The sequence below is a fragment of the Glandiceps talaboti genome, chromosome 3 (assembly GCF_964340395.1).
Source record: "Glandiceps talaboti chromosome 3, keGlaTala1.1, whole genome shotgun sequence".
Lineage (NCBI taxonomy): Eukaryota > Metazoa > Hemichordata > Enteropneusta > Spengelidae > Glandiceps > Glandiceps talaboti.
The window spans coordinates 25,869,077-25,885,431 of record NC_135551.1 but is presented as its reverse complement, the minus strand read 5'-3'; the positions used below and the strand labels follow the sequence as shown (position 1 = coordinate 25,885,431).

Here is a 16,355-nt window from a genome sequence, read left to right as displayed (position 1 = left end):
CTTGAACAAGCCAGGGACCATGTATATGAGATTAAACCTTGAATACACCAGGGACCATGTATATGTAATTAAAACTTGAATAAGCCAGGAACCATGTGTATGTATTTAAACCTTGAATATGCCAGGGACCATGTATATGTAATTAAACCTTGAATAAGCCAGGAACCATGTGTATGTATTTAAACCTTGAATATGCCAGGGACCATGTATATGTAATTAAACCTTGAATAAGCCAGGGCTCATGTATATGTGATTAGACCTTTGAACAAGTCAGAGACCATATGTGATTACACTTTGACTAAGCCAGGTACCATGTATATGTAATTAAACCTTGAATGATCCAGGGACCATGTATATGTAAATAAACCTTGAATAAGCCAGGGACCATGTATATGTGATTGACATAGCGAGTGCCACAGAACATGTATATTTTTGATGTGCATTTATTTATAACGATAAACATTACATGATAACTGATTTGTAAACTGGGAACAGTATTAATAATAATAATAATAGTTAAAACACTATACAATTCATTGAATGACTACCAACAACAGCGTTTAGTGTTTCGCTGCATCATCATCGTTTTTTTTAAATATAATTATTTGGCTTCTTCAAACACTACAAACAGCGAGAAAACCACTCCATATAAAAATAGAAAGATGGCTGTGCATGCCCTGTGTACCATAATTCACAATAAAATAATATTTACGTAATTACTTCTTTTCACCCTAACATTTATTTACCCACAATTAGTCAACTTTGACCTTGCTTTCTTTAATGTGAACATCAAACTTTTTAAGAAATTAAAAGTAACAATCAAACTGCGATCAACACATAATCACAAAAGTGCCGGGCATTTTCTTTTTTTTCAATGCCCGGATTGTTTTAATTTGGAAGTATTTATCAAATATAGTTCTTCTAACTTCTACACAAGGACCAAAGGGCATGTCCAGCTATTGCTTGCATAAAAATCTAGCTCAAACTGCACTAAAAGAGGCGATACAAATTTATACATTCACAAGCAACTCAAAAGTATACATATCGCACTTTTTTTCGCCTAATTATTTCATTTTTTTTTAAAACTTCTCTCAAATTCATAGACTTTCCAAAGAAACTGGCATGTCAAAAGCAGTTCACAAACTGCATTACAAAAGTTCTGTACAATTTTTTGACTGTTTGATACAACTTTTTTTTTTAATTCTCTCTCCGAAAACTCTAACCATTACAAATCCAACGAGCTCTCTGATTGGTGTTGAGACTGAGACATAAAATGAAAAGAAAAAAAGAAGCAAATTCTACACCTTGCTGAAGTGCACATTTTTTTTTTTCGATACAACTACTAGTTTGTTTTTAAGCAGTGATGGCAATATTCCGGAGAGTGATATTCTGAATGTAAGGTATCTATTTTCACAAGTCCTGTTTCCAATCGAAAGCAGACTCACAAATCAATTCTCACAATCAAAACATATTACAAAGACTTTCTTTATACAGGAAAACTACTTCAAATTTAATACTGGCTAAAACAATACTTCTTTAAAAAAAAAAAAATTCTAATGTGGGAAATAAACTTAAAACAATCAGTCTAATCTCCCCCTGATGTGTTAAAAATGAATGTATAATTCACTAAAATTCTATGAAAATATTAAAAATCTAAAACTTATGACTAATAAGTGTTTATATTTAGACTACATAACTGTAAGATGCCAACTTTGACCTTTGACCCTTCATACATCATAAATAGTGAACTGCATGTCAAACTTTGTATCAACTGTACTTCTTTACTTACACCCCTCCGACTACATTCATTTAATCCAATCTATCAACTTTTTGCTTATAGTTCTAGGTCATGTAGGTCCTTCCATTATTGAGAAAGAGGGAGTACATCTGCTTCTCTGGTAATTTCCATGATCATTTGACAACCCCAACCCAAAATTTTTTTTTGTTTACAAATTATCTGAGTTTTTCTGAAAATTTTCAGTCTTATAAGAATATTTACAATAGCAATGTTACATTTGTATTTGCTCTCGGCTCGACAAAATTAAGAGGCCATAACTCTGAATGATAACTTTACACCATCGGCTGACCCCTTCTCCCACATTATTTTGGTTTAATCCCATTGTTTAAACAGTGAGGTTGGATCTATGTTCAGGGAAATGGGGGTGACTGGGTTGATATTGACATAAACATGTACACTTTCCATGAAAAGATACGCAAAATTGTACATTTCAGTCAAATTATTACGAATATGTCACACATGTCCTTGTGGATATAATATTACAGTTTCTGTACCTTAGTAAATAACATCAGTTTGCACAGCTGATTATGGTATGCAAAAAAACAGGGGTGTAGTATTTCAAAAGAGAACTAAAACATTTACTATAATTTGTCTGACAAATCCTACGTTCCATTCAAACTGGTATTGTGTGCTAAAAAATCTCTCTCCCATTTTGAAGTTTTGGGTTTTTCTTGCGGTGACTGTTCCCCAATTTCATCGGCAAACATCTTCATTTTGTCTCTAAATGACATTCTCTCTGGGATGGCTTGTTTAGGTTTTTGTAGTTGATTTGCAGCTTGAATTCTTGCTCTTGGATCATTATAGTATTCTTGTGCGCCGATAACTCCCGGTGTTGGTGCCGTGGTGTAGCTTGCAAGATTCTGTGAATTTCCAGGACTAACAAATGGATCTTGTCCGTTGGGTCCTGAATATCCATGAGAGGATGTAGACCCACCACTACTAGTACTTGAGGTGCGATACATACCACCAGAATAGTCGTCTTGTGGGGGGTACGACTGTGTTGTATCATGGAAGGACACCTTCTTAGGTCCTTGAGGAGCAGGTTGGTTGTTACTTGGTGGTTCGACTCTTTGACCATATGGATTTCTGTCAATAGTGTTGTAGGAAGACCCTCTTTCTGGTGGTGGTGGTGCCAAGGATACTGCAGGTGCTTGAGGTACATGAGTTCTTTCTGGACCTGGGACATGATATGAATTCACAGTAGTTTGTAACACGTCTTCTTCATCCTTGTACGGCTGATATGGCTTAGCATAATATACATTAGGTTCTCTCTGCCCCTGTAGCTGATTCTCAAGACGCATTCGTTCCTCAGCTAATTGTCTTTCGCGTTCTTCTTGTTCTCTCTTCTGCTGTTCATGCCTTGCTCTCATTTCTTGCTCACGTTGCCTGATTTGTCTTTCCTCTGCTTCTTTACGGGCCTCTGCCTCTCTAAGGGCTGCCTTCTCTGCTTCCCTCTTAATCCTGAGTTCTTCCATCTGTTTCTGTCGCTCCCTTTCTTCTTCAAGTCTTTGCATTCTGTTGCTTTCTTCAATCTCTCGTCTCTGTTGCTCCCGTAACTCTTTCTGTTTCTTGAGCCATTCCTCTTGTTCTCTGTCTCGTATCTGCTGCCTCCTCATCTGTCTGATTTTCTCATCCTCTCTTTCCTGTTGAAGTTGTTGCAGCCTTCTCTCTTGTCTCTCCATTCTGTCCTTTTCCTGTTCTTCTTCATAGTACATCCTTTGGTTGTCATTGTCCACCATCCTTTGCCTGGCACTTTCCAGATCATCTTGCACCATTTGTAACAAACGTCCCCTTCCCAATGCTGTATCTTTGATATCTTTATCAGAATCTCCATCATCGTCATCATCTTGGTCTTTGTTTTTCATTTCTTCCACTCGGCGCTGGAATTCTCTCTCCATTCTCAAATTTGACAATTTCTCATCTTGTTCAGGAGAACGATTTGGCATACTCTCAAGGAAATCAATTTCTTCATCTAGTCTCCTCTTCAATGCTTCTTCATGTGCATCTGATTCTTTCTGCTTCTGCTCCCGTTCCCAAGGAGATGGTGAACTTGGAGGTACTGGACTACCTGCAGATTCCTTCTTCAGCTGCTGTACTGGAGATTTAATGTCACGAGTAGGTTCATATCTATAAGGTACAGCTTCAGCAGTGGGAGGTCTGGATCCTCCAGGTTGTGTTACTGTGACCTTAGGAGGGTCTGGCACCTGGGTTTGATACTGAGAGTTTGGACGTGACCTTGGCTTCGGTGGAGGAACTGGCTTTTCTTTCACTGGTGGTGGTTGCCTAGCTGGAAGATCACCATATGCTGAGACTCTGCTAGGGTTCTGTCCTGGTTTTTCTAAGGTTTGAGGAGTGTACTCTTGATGTCGATACCTACTTGGATTTGCTGGTAGAGTAGCATACTGTGCTCTCTGTGGATCTGTTGTTCGCTGTTTCTCTCGAATCCTAACGTCATTCTCTTCCTGTAATTTTGCTTTCTGTTGTTCATGCCAGCGTCTCTGCTCTTCCATCAAGTCCCTCTTTTTCTGATCTCTGTCAAGGGTGACGCCTCGCACTGCTGGTGGTGGCTGTTGATGTGGGTAAGCTCTATTAGGTTCATTAGAAGATGGCAAGTCTATTGGAGGGGGTGGAAATTCAGATGGCACATCTTCGTATGTGGTTGTTGGTGGTGGTGGTGGCAGTGGCTCTGATGAAAGTGGTTCCTGTCTGTACGGCCTGGCTTCTTGTTGTTGATAGTTTGGCTGTCTGCGAGGTTGTTGGGGGGACTGCTGTTGTTGCTGCTGCTGTACTGGAGGACGATAAGGTTTTGCATAAATGTCAGTGGTTCTGTAACCAGCTGATGGAGGTGGCTCTTCCCTTTGTGGTGTGTACATTCTTTGTTGTTGTGGTGGTGGTGGCTCTTCCCGTTGAGGAGTGTATGTTCTTTGTTGTGGTGGCGGCTCTTCCCGCTGAGGTGTGTATGTTCTCGGTTGTTGAGGGGGTTCTTCCCTTTGTGGTGCATACATTCTTTGCTGAGGTGGTGGTTCTTCTCGCTGAGGTGTAAGGGTTCTCTGCAATTGTGGAGGCTCCTCTCTCTGGGGTGTAACTGTCCTCTGTTGTGGTGGTAGTTCATCACGTTGTGGTGTATGCATTCTTTGTTGTAGGGGCTCTTCTCTTTGTTGAGGAACATCTCGTGGCGAGTATGTCCTTTGTTGGGTTGGGTCTTCATGATGTTGCATGATAGGTCTCTGTTGGGGTGGTGCTTGCTGGCGTGGACGTCCAGGAGGGTGATAGGCTACAATTCTTGGCTGGTGTTGATCAGGAGGCCCTCTAGCAGAGTAACCGCTCGGCGTTGTGGGGGTCTGAGGTTTAGAAGATGGCCCATCACTGTATGCTCCTGTCGGCCTGAGACCATATCGTTGAGAACCTTGTCCTGGCCTCTGAGGCGGTGTATAAGTCTGTACTTCTGGAGTTGATGTTTTTGGACCTTGTGGAGTTGACGGCGACTGTTGATATCTATCATCTTTCCTACTAGTATTATAGTAAGGTGGTATGTAATCTCTCATAGCGGCATGTGACTGTGCCTGTCTCATACCATAATCATTCCTGTCATATGGATTAGGATCTAAGTTGGAAGTTGACTTTGATCTACTACTACTACTACTACTGGCAGTGTCTGTGGTTGGAGGTACACTAGGACGGACCTCTCTAGGAGGCTGGTCGATAAGATTGGATGTTGACGCATGCCTGTTTTTATCTCTCGGCAGTGTGTAGTACGGATCTTTCCTGTACCTCTCATATAAATCACTCGTTGAAGCACCACGCACTCTGTCGGACTGACTTTGTGCATCACCTGAAAAAATAGCACAGTAGGAACCAAATTAATTTGGAAACAGTGTACACATATTTCATCAATTCAATTCCCTCACTAACATATTCTACAAAGCATAATACATATCCCCTAAACTACTTCAGCAGTGTACAGGAAAGACACTTTTTGGAATCTCAACTGACAATATTTGAAATTCTTACTTCCATTGTCAAGTACACATGCAACAAAAATATTCACATTTTGGTCCATTTGAAATAAACCAACTTATTGCTAATACTAGTGTATATGAGTATACTAGAATGGAAATATCATTATGTGTTTATAAATGACAATTTGGTATTTCAACTCATATGAACACAGCTCATTTTCATGATTTCGTGCCATACATTCTTTATATATATACTTATGAAAGTTTTAAAACAGTAACATTTAGTGGATAATGTTCACCTGTATTATAATGACAATAATTGTTCTAATAAAATATTCTTACCAATAAGATTTGGTGATGATTTAATAAGATCCTCCCTTGGTTGTTGCATTGGATAGCGGCCATCATTAGCCTCTCTGTGTGGTTGTAGTCTATCTTTTCTATCAGTTGTATTCATAAAACGTCTTTTATCATTAGGAGCCCCTGAGCCTAGAATATCTTCACTCTTTGGACGATGTCTACCAAAAGTTCCAGCATGTTGACGTGGTGGCATTGCTGAAGGGCAAAAAGGACAAGTTAATCAAAAAGTTGTTAGATCTGACTGTGCATTTTTGAAATCTGCTACGACCCATAACACCAACATAAAGTGTTTTCTGTATGTACCACAATCGTTTATAGCATCGATATCAAGTGTAAAAGTATACTGTTGCATTTGATAATTGACCACATTGGAAAGACCACATGCTAGGCTTGTAAATAAACCAACTGAATTGAAAAAGTACACTTTTACACATGATGTGAATGCTATAAATGATTGTAGCACATAGAGAAGGTGCTTACTTTAGCACTACTCATTGTACAAGTAGTTACATAAGGTATGATAACTTCAAAAATTTAATGACCAGGAATTCAATCCTAGATTCTGACATTACAGTTGTCTCACCAGTAGAGCCAGTCATATTAGATAGATAACTGTTTTGTTCTGGATCATCTTTTTCAACTACTTTAGGACAGAGGACATTCTATCTTAAAGGTCCAGTTCAACTTAGTATTCAAATTTAGGTAAGAAAACCTGTTGTCTGACAGTAAAAGCAAAACTTTGTCCAGAACAAATAAATAATCCTATGTTGACAAGATGAAGTAGACTCTATCATTAGGGTTAGGGATATTAGAGAATACAGGATATTGTTGATAAAATTGTTGTTACCACACATTTAGAAGGAAACACTTTCGACTTCGATTGGCGTGGCTGGTGGTGGGGAGGGATGGGTGGTGGGGAGGGATGGGAGGTGAGGGGATGCAGCTCAAAGCGCCATGTAAATCCTGAGATGATAATGTTGTATTTCTGTCTTTGGTAAACGATATGCATTACATGCATGGACTGAAATATGTTTGATTGTAACTTACCTCGCTGCATGATGGGAGATGGCTGACTCAACAATGTAGCAAGACCGTGGAAAATAGCACCTTGTTTTGCAACTTCTAAAGCCACATGGGGTCCACTGTGCATCATAAACTCAGCAGCTCTGAAAGTAAACACAAATACTATATGACTAAATTGCTCTATTACCATAGAGTTTATCCGCTACTACGCCATCTAGTGGCGGCAAGGGAACAAGGCTAGCTGTTCTAGTTGAAAGATCCCAGTAAGGCTTTTGTATCTCTAGTTGTGCAAGGTTGGTTAAAACAATTTCAGCGAGGACTTTATGTTTTTTGAGGTGATTTGCTACATAAATGGGGGCTTGTAGTATTCTACTCACTCAAGTATACCATCACTGGCTATTGATGGAACTCAAACCTGGTATTTACTCATAATATATAAATGAAGTCATGACATAATTTAGTACGTGTATAGTAAAATGTCATGGAAACCCATTGTATGCCACCAACTGAGAAAACAACACCAGAAGAAAAGTTTTATTAAGATCAAATGGAAGAGCAACGTAAACATTACACTACAATGTTTTCAATTAATTAAGGTTATATGAACTCAGTACGTTTTTACTCGTACAGAAAATCTCATGCCAATTTAAAGGATAGTTTTAAATTCCATGGTACTAGCCAAGTTTTTTTCTCACATGCGTATGCAAGTAATTGTCTACTTACTGAAGCATACATAATCATTACTAGCTATTGTTCAGAATTCAAATCTGCTGTTTAGGCATAGCATACTAAATGATTCAATGACATGAACAAGGCTAAGCAACACCTACTACGCCATCAACTGGGCTAACAACACAAGAAGATTTTTAATGTCAGCATCTAAGGCACACATCTACATTTAACTAGTTATACTAGAGTGGTTTATAAATATCGCTTTATTCCAGAGATATAAATATACAAAGATACAGTGAACTGACATCTCATTGCATGATACCAGGAAAGGTGGCTCAGGGGAAGTTAACTAGCAACTAATAATCGAGTCCAAACCCTGTATATTCAAGATTCTAGGTATATTTTTAATTTATCTGCATAAACAACGCCTGTGCCAATGTAAATTTTCCATTAAGTTCAAGGAATTTGAAGGATAGTTTCAAATTCCAGTTAGGAGGTTATCTCATGCTTGAAAATTTTATTAATTCCCATATATAAACTAGGCTCGTTCCACTGTAAATTTTCCACTAAATTTCAGGGAGGTTTAAATTCCAGTTAAGAGGCGTTCTCATCCTTGTAAGTTGTAGTAATTTACATGCATAAACTCTTATTGTGCCACTGTACATTTTCCATTAATTTCAAGGATTTTGTAATACTTTGAAATTCCAGCTAGGACGCTTTCATGCTTGTGTTTAAGCATGTTTACTGTCTCTCTTTGACAGCCATTGATGCTGATATAATGCGATGGATGTCTACAGCATTGGTTCAACCCACTCACCTTTCTTGTGTGACTCCTATTAAACTATTTCCATTGACTTTTAATAGTTGATCCCCTGCACGTAGTCGGCCATCATGATCAGCTGAACCACCTTTCACAACAGACTTGATATAAATACCCAACCTATCTTGATTAAAACCCTGCAATTACAAACAAAAGACAAAAAAATAAAGATTTTAAAAAAAAACAGTTGAAAATTATTGAAGTACAAATATTAACACAAACCAAATGTAAAAAAAAAAAAGTTTTACAATTCAAATCACAAAACCTGAAACAAAGCGCCGTCTGGCTTGAAAACAATCTTACACTGCTACAATTTGTTGTCTGGCTCAAAAAAATCTCACAAACAGTCCAGCAGTACATTTTATCGTCTTGCTCAACAAAAATCTTACTAACAATTGCTTAATTTTACCGTATTGCTCAACAAAAATCTTATTGCTACATTTTATCATTTTGCTAAACAAATATCAGTCAACAGACAGTGTGTACTGTAGTGGTCTGTTAACCTGCCTGCCATAGAGGGCACACATCTGAGATGTATCTATTACCGCCACAAAACCCAGACAGTGATGTCACTGTACAGCATACGACTTTCACACCTAAACTCATTCAGTGAAGGCAAATAAAAAAGGTGTGACCCCACAAAGGTCATTCAGGTAGACTTCATTCTATTTGACAGAAGAATGTGTCAATAGAATTGTCACCACAATGGCTGTCTTTATGCTTGCTTTCGTTTGTATTCAGTGACGCCATTTATGTGGTAAATGTTTACTTCTAACTCTAGACACTCTAAACTAAGCCAGACATCAAATAGAAGTCTCCTAGTGAGTACACTGTTTTTACACATCTGTCACATGACTACCTGGCTTTCTAACCTTGCGTCATTAAATTTAATAGCCATAACACTCGTAAACACAACAAGCTATTTCTGTCAATTATTTCTACTAACAATACGAAACAAAAGAAAATTTCCACTCGGATTCAAAAAATTTCTCGGAAGCGAATCTCAAATTTTCACTGACAAAAAATTTGTTGATTCTGAGAGTAGGAATTTTCATTATTAACTATCAACCCAGAGTCCGTGAACATTCATTCTCACAACAGGAAACTTTTTTTTTTCTGTTTTGCTGTATATTTTATGCAAGAAATGGGTACAAAAATGGGCTAAACATGGCAGTATATTTTCAACATGTTTTGTACTCATTTATTGCAGAGGAATATGTACACAAACAAGTACAGATTATCTCATTTAGATATGATTGAAATCATTTTTACATGTCTATAGGTTCATGGTCATTCGGATATCATTTGTGTATTCATGTACTACGACTCTGGTAATCGTGCCTTCGGTTTACTAAGATAGGCACAAACTAAATCTATTGTTCTTCAATGTGGTAGATTACACAAGTGGGTGTAGCAGTTCCTTTGCTGTGCAATTCTGATCACCCAGTGATCCACACAGTGTAAACATTGAAAGTTCCAAAACGGCTACACTGCAAGTCTATGGAACTAGTTTTCAGAGATGCCTCCCTACTGAGACTATAATTAAACCAACCTTCATTCATTAGCTTATCACTGTTGTATCAACATGTACCAACAATAGTTTTAGTTTGTGTCTATCTTAGTAAGGTCATATTTATAACTACTTCAGCACTAAACTAAATGCTTTCAATAAATTAAATGACTCTAATATATGTCCCAATGACATGGCTTCAATTTCAAAGAGCAAAAATGATGGTGACCTGAATTTTTCAAACTATAACCTGAAGGAAGGCCATTAGACTTTTAGTTTTACTCTAGGGCAATCTCATTCACCAGTCACCTCTAACATAGCGACTAACAATTTATTAAGAGCTCATTGTTGTCACTATTACTAGTTAAGACAGTTCAGTAAATTTACGTCAAGAATGACACTTATTGAATAGTGTTTGGGTGTGACTGGAATGTCTGTACTATATGGATGACTTGACCACAAGTAGCAGTAAGTATGACAACAAGTAGTACTCTAGGACAGATTACCAATATATACTTGTATCTGTCACTTTGTCTGACTGTCAGTTCATCTCTCTCAGTCTCTCCTATCTGTTTGCATGTATCTCTCTTCCTCAAAAATGTATGTTCAGTGACAATTTCACTTGATTGTCTTTACTCTAATCTACAACAGACACCTTCCACTTTCCAATACACTAATTTACAGACAATCCCACCCTTCAATATGCTACTCAGACTCAGACCCCACCCTACAATATTAATCTACAGACAACCCAAACCCTACAATACACTAATCTACAGATAACTCCACCCTAAAATATACTAGTGTACAGACAACCCCCGCCCTACTGTACTAATCTACAAATGCAGAGAACCCCCTCCCCAAAATGCAAACAACAACAACAACAACAACAACAACAACAACAACAAATCAACAAGATTTGGCTTATACAATAACAAGGATAACAACAGCTAACTTTTATTTCGTGACTGGTACTATAAACACTTTTCCATCTCAATTTGTCAAACAGGTTCCTAGTCCTACCTATGACCTGATCACAACAATGCAGACTAAATAGTTAGACATTAAAATCAACACCCTGAGGTCTCCCCATCATGGAGTTATTAATCTTTCTGAACAATGAATTGCCTCAGGCCATAAAATTGCTGTCTGCTAATACTGGCATGACTGGAGTGTGTACAGGTGAGCAATCATAAAGTGAGGTCTGCTGACATCATCATCCTGTGTAACTGCATAGGCATCGCAATAAGTATACTGCAGTCGTATGCTTTTCGACACTACATTTATTTTAGCTGAATACGTGTAAAAGCTTTCAGGAGTTGTCATATTTCTATATTCAGCTGTTGTGAATGGTGTGAACAACACTTGTACTTAATATGGTGAGTCGACTGAATGAGTTATTTACAAGATATGTCTACTGTCTGCCAAATTAAATTTTAAAGTGTGCCTGACATATCCTAAATTGTTGCTTTGTCAATATTTTCATGTCCAAAAATAAATACGACTACAGTATAACTATAACCCGTACCTTTAGTATATCAAAAAATAACTGATAAAAGAAAAATACATAACTATCATAATTTAGGAATAGAAACCAAGAAAATGAGACCAACCCCTTCTTTTGAATTAGAGCAAACCATGTTTCTAAATCATTTATTCATATTTTCTTTTTAAAAAAAACAGACGAGAAATGGCTGACAAGGCTATTAAAATACACCTGGATCATATACATTTATGCAAGGTCAAGAGGTCATATGCATTAGACTGGGGTGAAAGGTTACAGGTCACATGCTATGTTCATCACCATGGTAACAAAAGGAGAAATGGATGTTTAGATAAATACGTAGACACTTTACATTTGAAGTAAGTCTCTGAAAGTTATTGATGATGCTGAGTGAAATCTATTGTACACAATTTTTAGGTAAACATACAAAATGAGTAATCGTTTTCTAGTAAGTAGTAAAATCTGAGTTTCAAGGACTTCAGATGAATAAGCCCAGCACAGAATACAGTCTGGTAACCTCGGCATAGAATACAGTCTGGTCTGTCTGTTGCTAGAGTGTTTTGATGAAAAAACTGCTGATACACAGAGACTGATCAACAGACCATAAAATTACAAATTTGTATCTAATTAAGTTTTTTACACGCTCAAACTATTCCTCTGATAAAATATGATTAACAAAAAAATTTTTAATCTAGCATACAGGATACACAGTACGCTGATTTTGTACATAGCTTACTATGATCGACACACACTAAAATTATTATTATTTTGATGGGGTAGATTACACAAGTTGGTGATAGCCACGCCTCTGTTGTGGGAATCTAATCACCCTGTATTCATGATAGCGTAAATACTGGAAGTCCCCAAAAATGAACTTTGTAAGATCATGGAAGTCAGTCATCAGAAACGCCACCCTACTGTGAGTACAATTAACCCAACATCCATTCTATAGCTTATATCAAGATGTGTGACCAAACCGACACCTTGATTGCCAGAGTAGTACTTGCCTAAACTGCTGTTAAAAGTACCCTACATGTATAATGTAACTAGGTTACACTGCTGCACCTAAAATAAAGAAGACACTCTCACCTATATGTTTTCAGGGGTGAACAAATCCACTGACCCTGGGTCCGGGACTAGCAATTTTTTTGGGCGGACCACACAAATTTTACCTTGCCTGGTCCATCGGACCAGTACCTTACTGTTAATAACTATGTTAAAAAGTTGTCTGAAAATACAGATTCATAGGCAAGATTTAATGTTTCACATTAGTGGGACCTGGGATCACTAATTCTTTCAGCAGGACCACTGGATTTTTTAAGGCACTGGTCCAGGGACCACCAGTTCACAAAATGATTTGTTCACCCCTGGTTTTGATATAGAAAAGTCAGTTCATATCAATTTTGATATATTTTCATAAATAACATATACAAACTGCCAGGATAGTTTTCACAATAAAACAAATATTTACACTTCTCTTAGGCATACAAAAAAAATTGTGTGGTTCCGATTACATTCAATTTTAAAATAGGTGGGGTAGGTAGATTTTTTATTTTATTTTATTATATATATTTTTCATGTGAGTGTCTAGTTCTGGTTTTCCATTGTTTTCCAAGCGGTCTCTGTGTTGTTTATTTCTTCCTATCAGATGTTCAGCCATTACAGATTGGAAGAATAGTTTTATATTGTCTTTTTAAGTTGATGTCAGTTTCCGCACTCACTATTTCTTGCGAGACTTCGCGCTTTTCGCGATTTTATTATTTTTCTCAAATAAGTAAAAAAAAAAAAGGTTAGGGTTGGCGTGAAAATCTAGGTGGGGGTCGGGTAACCGGAACCAAAAAACTGTTCTTATTTGGCCTTATCAATCAGTTCATGTTGTTTTCTCATCAAAATGCACTGAAAATAATTTTTTCTACCCTCAGCTAGCCTTACCTGTCAATTTTCAACATATTTCAAGTACATTGTGTTGAAATAAAACTCCTTTCAGAATAAATACCATACAAATCCCAGGCTTTTTTGTTGAAAATTGCGTTAATGGTTTTAAAAACAATAAAAATAAATCAAACATGTTGAAATTTCAACACTTTTCGTAATCTAAACTTGCAAGAATTAATTCACATAGATGTAAAAATTTACGTCAACATTCCCTTTACAGAGAATTCGTTTTCAACATTTTGAAAAAAAAATGGAGTTGTGCATCACGGGAAAATGAAATTGATGCTCAAAAATAGAATCACTTGATTGCGAAATTTAGGAGATCAGCCTTTACTGATTCTGTACCTAGATAACATATAATTCATACAAAATAGTTTGATTCAATTTGCTACGTATTTCAACGTTCTAAAACAGTGTTACCGTGGACAGACAATTTTGGTAGTCAATTCCTTGTCTTTAAAATTTGAATGATCCCCTATATTATTCTGAAAGTGGTGTATTCCTTATAGAAAATCATAGGATTGTACCACAATTCTATGAAACATAGGGGTGTTGGAATCAGAAATTTTGATATTATGACCACAATACAGACAGAGACAATATGGTAGCCATGTTTACTTTCACGGCTATCACATTCTCCCTTTCTCTACAATAGTCTGACCTATCCAACTGCCAATAAATGAAAACTGATCACACACCTAAACGTTTTGTTTTGTAATTGAATTCCAAATTTCATGTTCGACAACAAGGTTGCTGACAAGAAGAATGCTCCCCCAAGTCTACCAAAACAAATGATAGGCATCCATTAAATGACGGTTGTACGACTTGTTTACAACCTAAAATTATCTTTTCAACCAAAAATCCATATCCTGTAAATATTTTTGAGAAATTTTGAAAACAGTTTATATATTATCAAATAATGTGTACTTCTGATGTGTCATTTTGGTGAAATTTGACGATTTTTCACATCTTTCATGAAATTTTTGACAAAGAGGATGGTGTCGTGTTGGATGCATAAACAGCTTAGGTTACCGCGTCAGTAGACAGAACAATCACCTTTACAATCTAGGTGTGATGGAATTTCAAAGCTTTTAAACTCTAAGCTAAATTATTTGCCCAACTTAGGTTCAGTCTCCTGTAAGCTTACGTTTTTGTAAGAAAACAGCTCCCTAACCTCAGACGTGAAAAAATCTCAGACATTTTGTTTATCTTATTGTGACTTGTAACAAGTTAAGAATTTTCAATAAATAGTAAAATTACAGATAAACCTTTGAGATAACAGTTCACAAACACACAGATATAGTCGTGGTGGGAAAAATCAGACTTAACTAAAAATTGGTGGTAAATTGTGGTATCATATTTCAATCGATTTGTACGCTCACCAAGCCCAACAACACAGCAGTTCAGAATTCACTGGAATTTTTTAACAGATTTGTCACCTGAAAACGTAACACCTGTTACAAATAAGCTAACTGAGTAAAATTTGATAACAGTGCCACATGTACAGAAATAGAATTCCTATACCTTCAGTAACCCTGAATAATTGTCGTACTAATCTTAGTTCCCATGGACTTCAATTTCAAACCAAAATAAATTCACAAATCACAAAAAGAAACCAAAACGACAACATTGATATTCCCTCAGCTAAAGTCTTCCATCAAATATCATCTCACCATTTCATAGTAAACAGTCACACTGTGGAGATATGGTTCCCAAAACAGATCCGCCATGATTGCAAAATTCCAACACTCATAAATTTACACCTTTCACTCTCCCCTGTCTCCTGTCTCCTGCCACACGCAACAATCTCCAAACTCTCTTCAATAGTTTCCAATTTGCTCTTAATCTACCTATGCACTTTCAAATTGCCTAATTTCTCTGACATCATGATCACAATCAGTAAATCACAAGAAATCGTGACAGTTATTGACGAGGACACGATTTCAAATTCTATAGACAATAGCTACAAGAAATGAGCTTACCTGTTGATTTGTGGGTTTTTTTGACGATTTATTCCTAGTTAACCCGAAGCTGCACTGTCTTAAAAGTTAAACACTGTGGTAATTATTTGTAATGTGACACAGCATACCTGCTAAGTTACACTGGCCACTGAACTGGATTGTATTCTATTTGACAGACAGACTATGCACGTGCTATACATATGCAAATCATATGCTAATTTTTATTCATATACCCCTCCATACTGTTATGCAAATTGACCATATCACTTTCCAGTACACAGCAAGCCAATTATTGAAGTTAGAATGTCTGAATAAAAGCTGTATAGAAATTATTACCATTATTTATGAAAACTCTAGTTCATCACAATTTGCACAAAACTGTCACATTTCTGTAGATATTTTCATCGTTTGAAGACCTTGAAAGATACTGGTACTAACTCTAAAACAAATACTGACTGTTTCTGAAGACATGATAAGATTACAATATCTGTATTCTGTGTTTATGGTCTAATTTCATCACAATTTGTGACATTTTAAGAAATGGTACTATAATCTATCACAATCTGTTTGGTTTTTTTAACATTATATTTAATAACATCAACATTTTTGTTGCACAAGTAGTCAGTATTTTCAGATGAAAGATTACAAAATTTTGTATTTTTTGCGATTTCAAAACATAAAAATAAAGATTTCTCGTTAAGACTTCTCTTTTACTTTTAGTTGCAACAAAAAATGTCTACACATTTTTCTGGTGACAGAAACCAACCACACTTTCTAATTTCCAAGCTTCTTTGTTCTACTACTTTCAAACTT

The 16,355-nt window shown here is 36.7% G+C and overlaps 1 protein-coding gene across 3 annotated transcripts in view; it reads right to left on the bottom strand.

Moving 5' to 3' along the window:
- Positions 1–442: 442 nt before the first annotated feature.
- LOC144432854 (uncharacterized) overlaps positions 443–16,355 on the bottom strand; it is a 65,649-nt gene continuing 49,736 nt past the window's right edge. For all 3 annotated transcript variants that reach the window (XM_078121149.1, XM_078121150.1, XM_078121152.1), the window contains 4 exons: positions 8,630–8,769; positions 7,165–7,283; positions 6,100–6,312; positions 443–5,630 (listed from right to left, as the gene is read on the bottom strand). In XM_078121149.1, the coding sequence (XP_077977275.1) occupies positions 2,401–5,630; positions 6,100–6,312; positions 7,165–7,283; positions 8,630–8,769 (3,702 nt within the window). In that variant the 3' untranslated portion in view covers positions 443–2,400. The remainder of the gene's footprint in view (positions 5,631–6,099; positions 6,313–7,164; positions 7,284–8,629; positions 8,770–16,355) is intronic.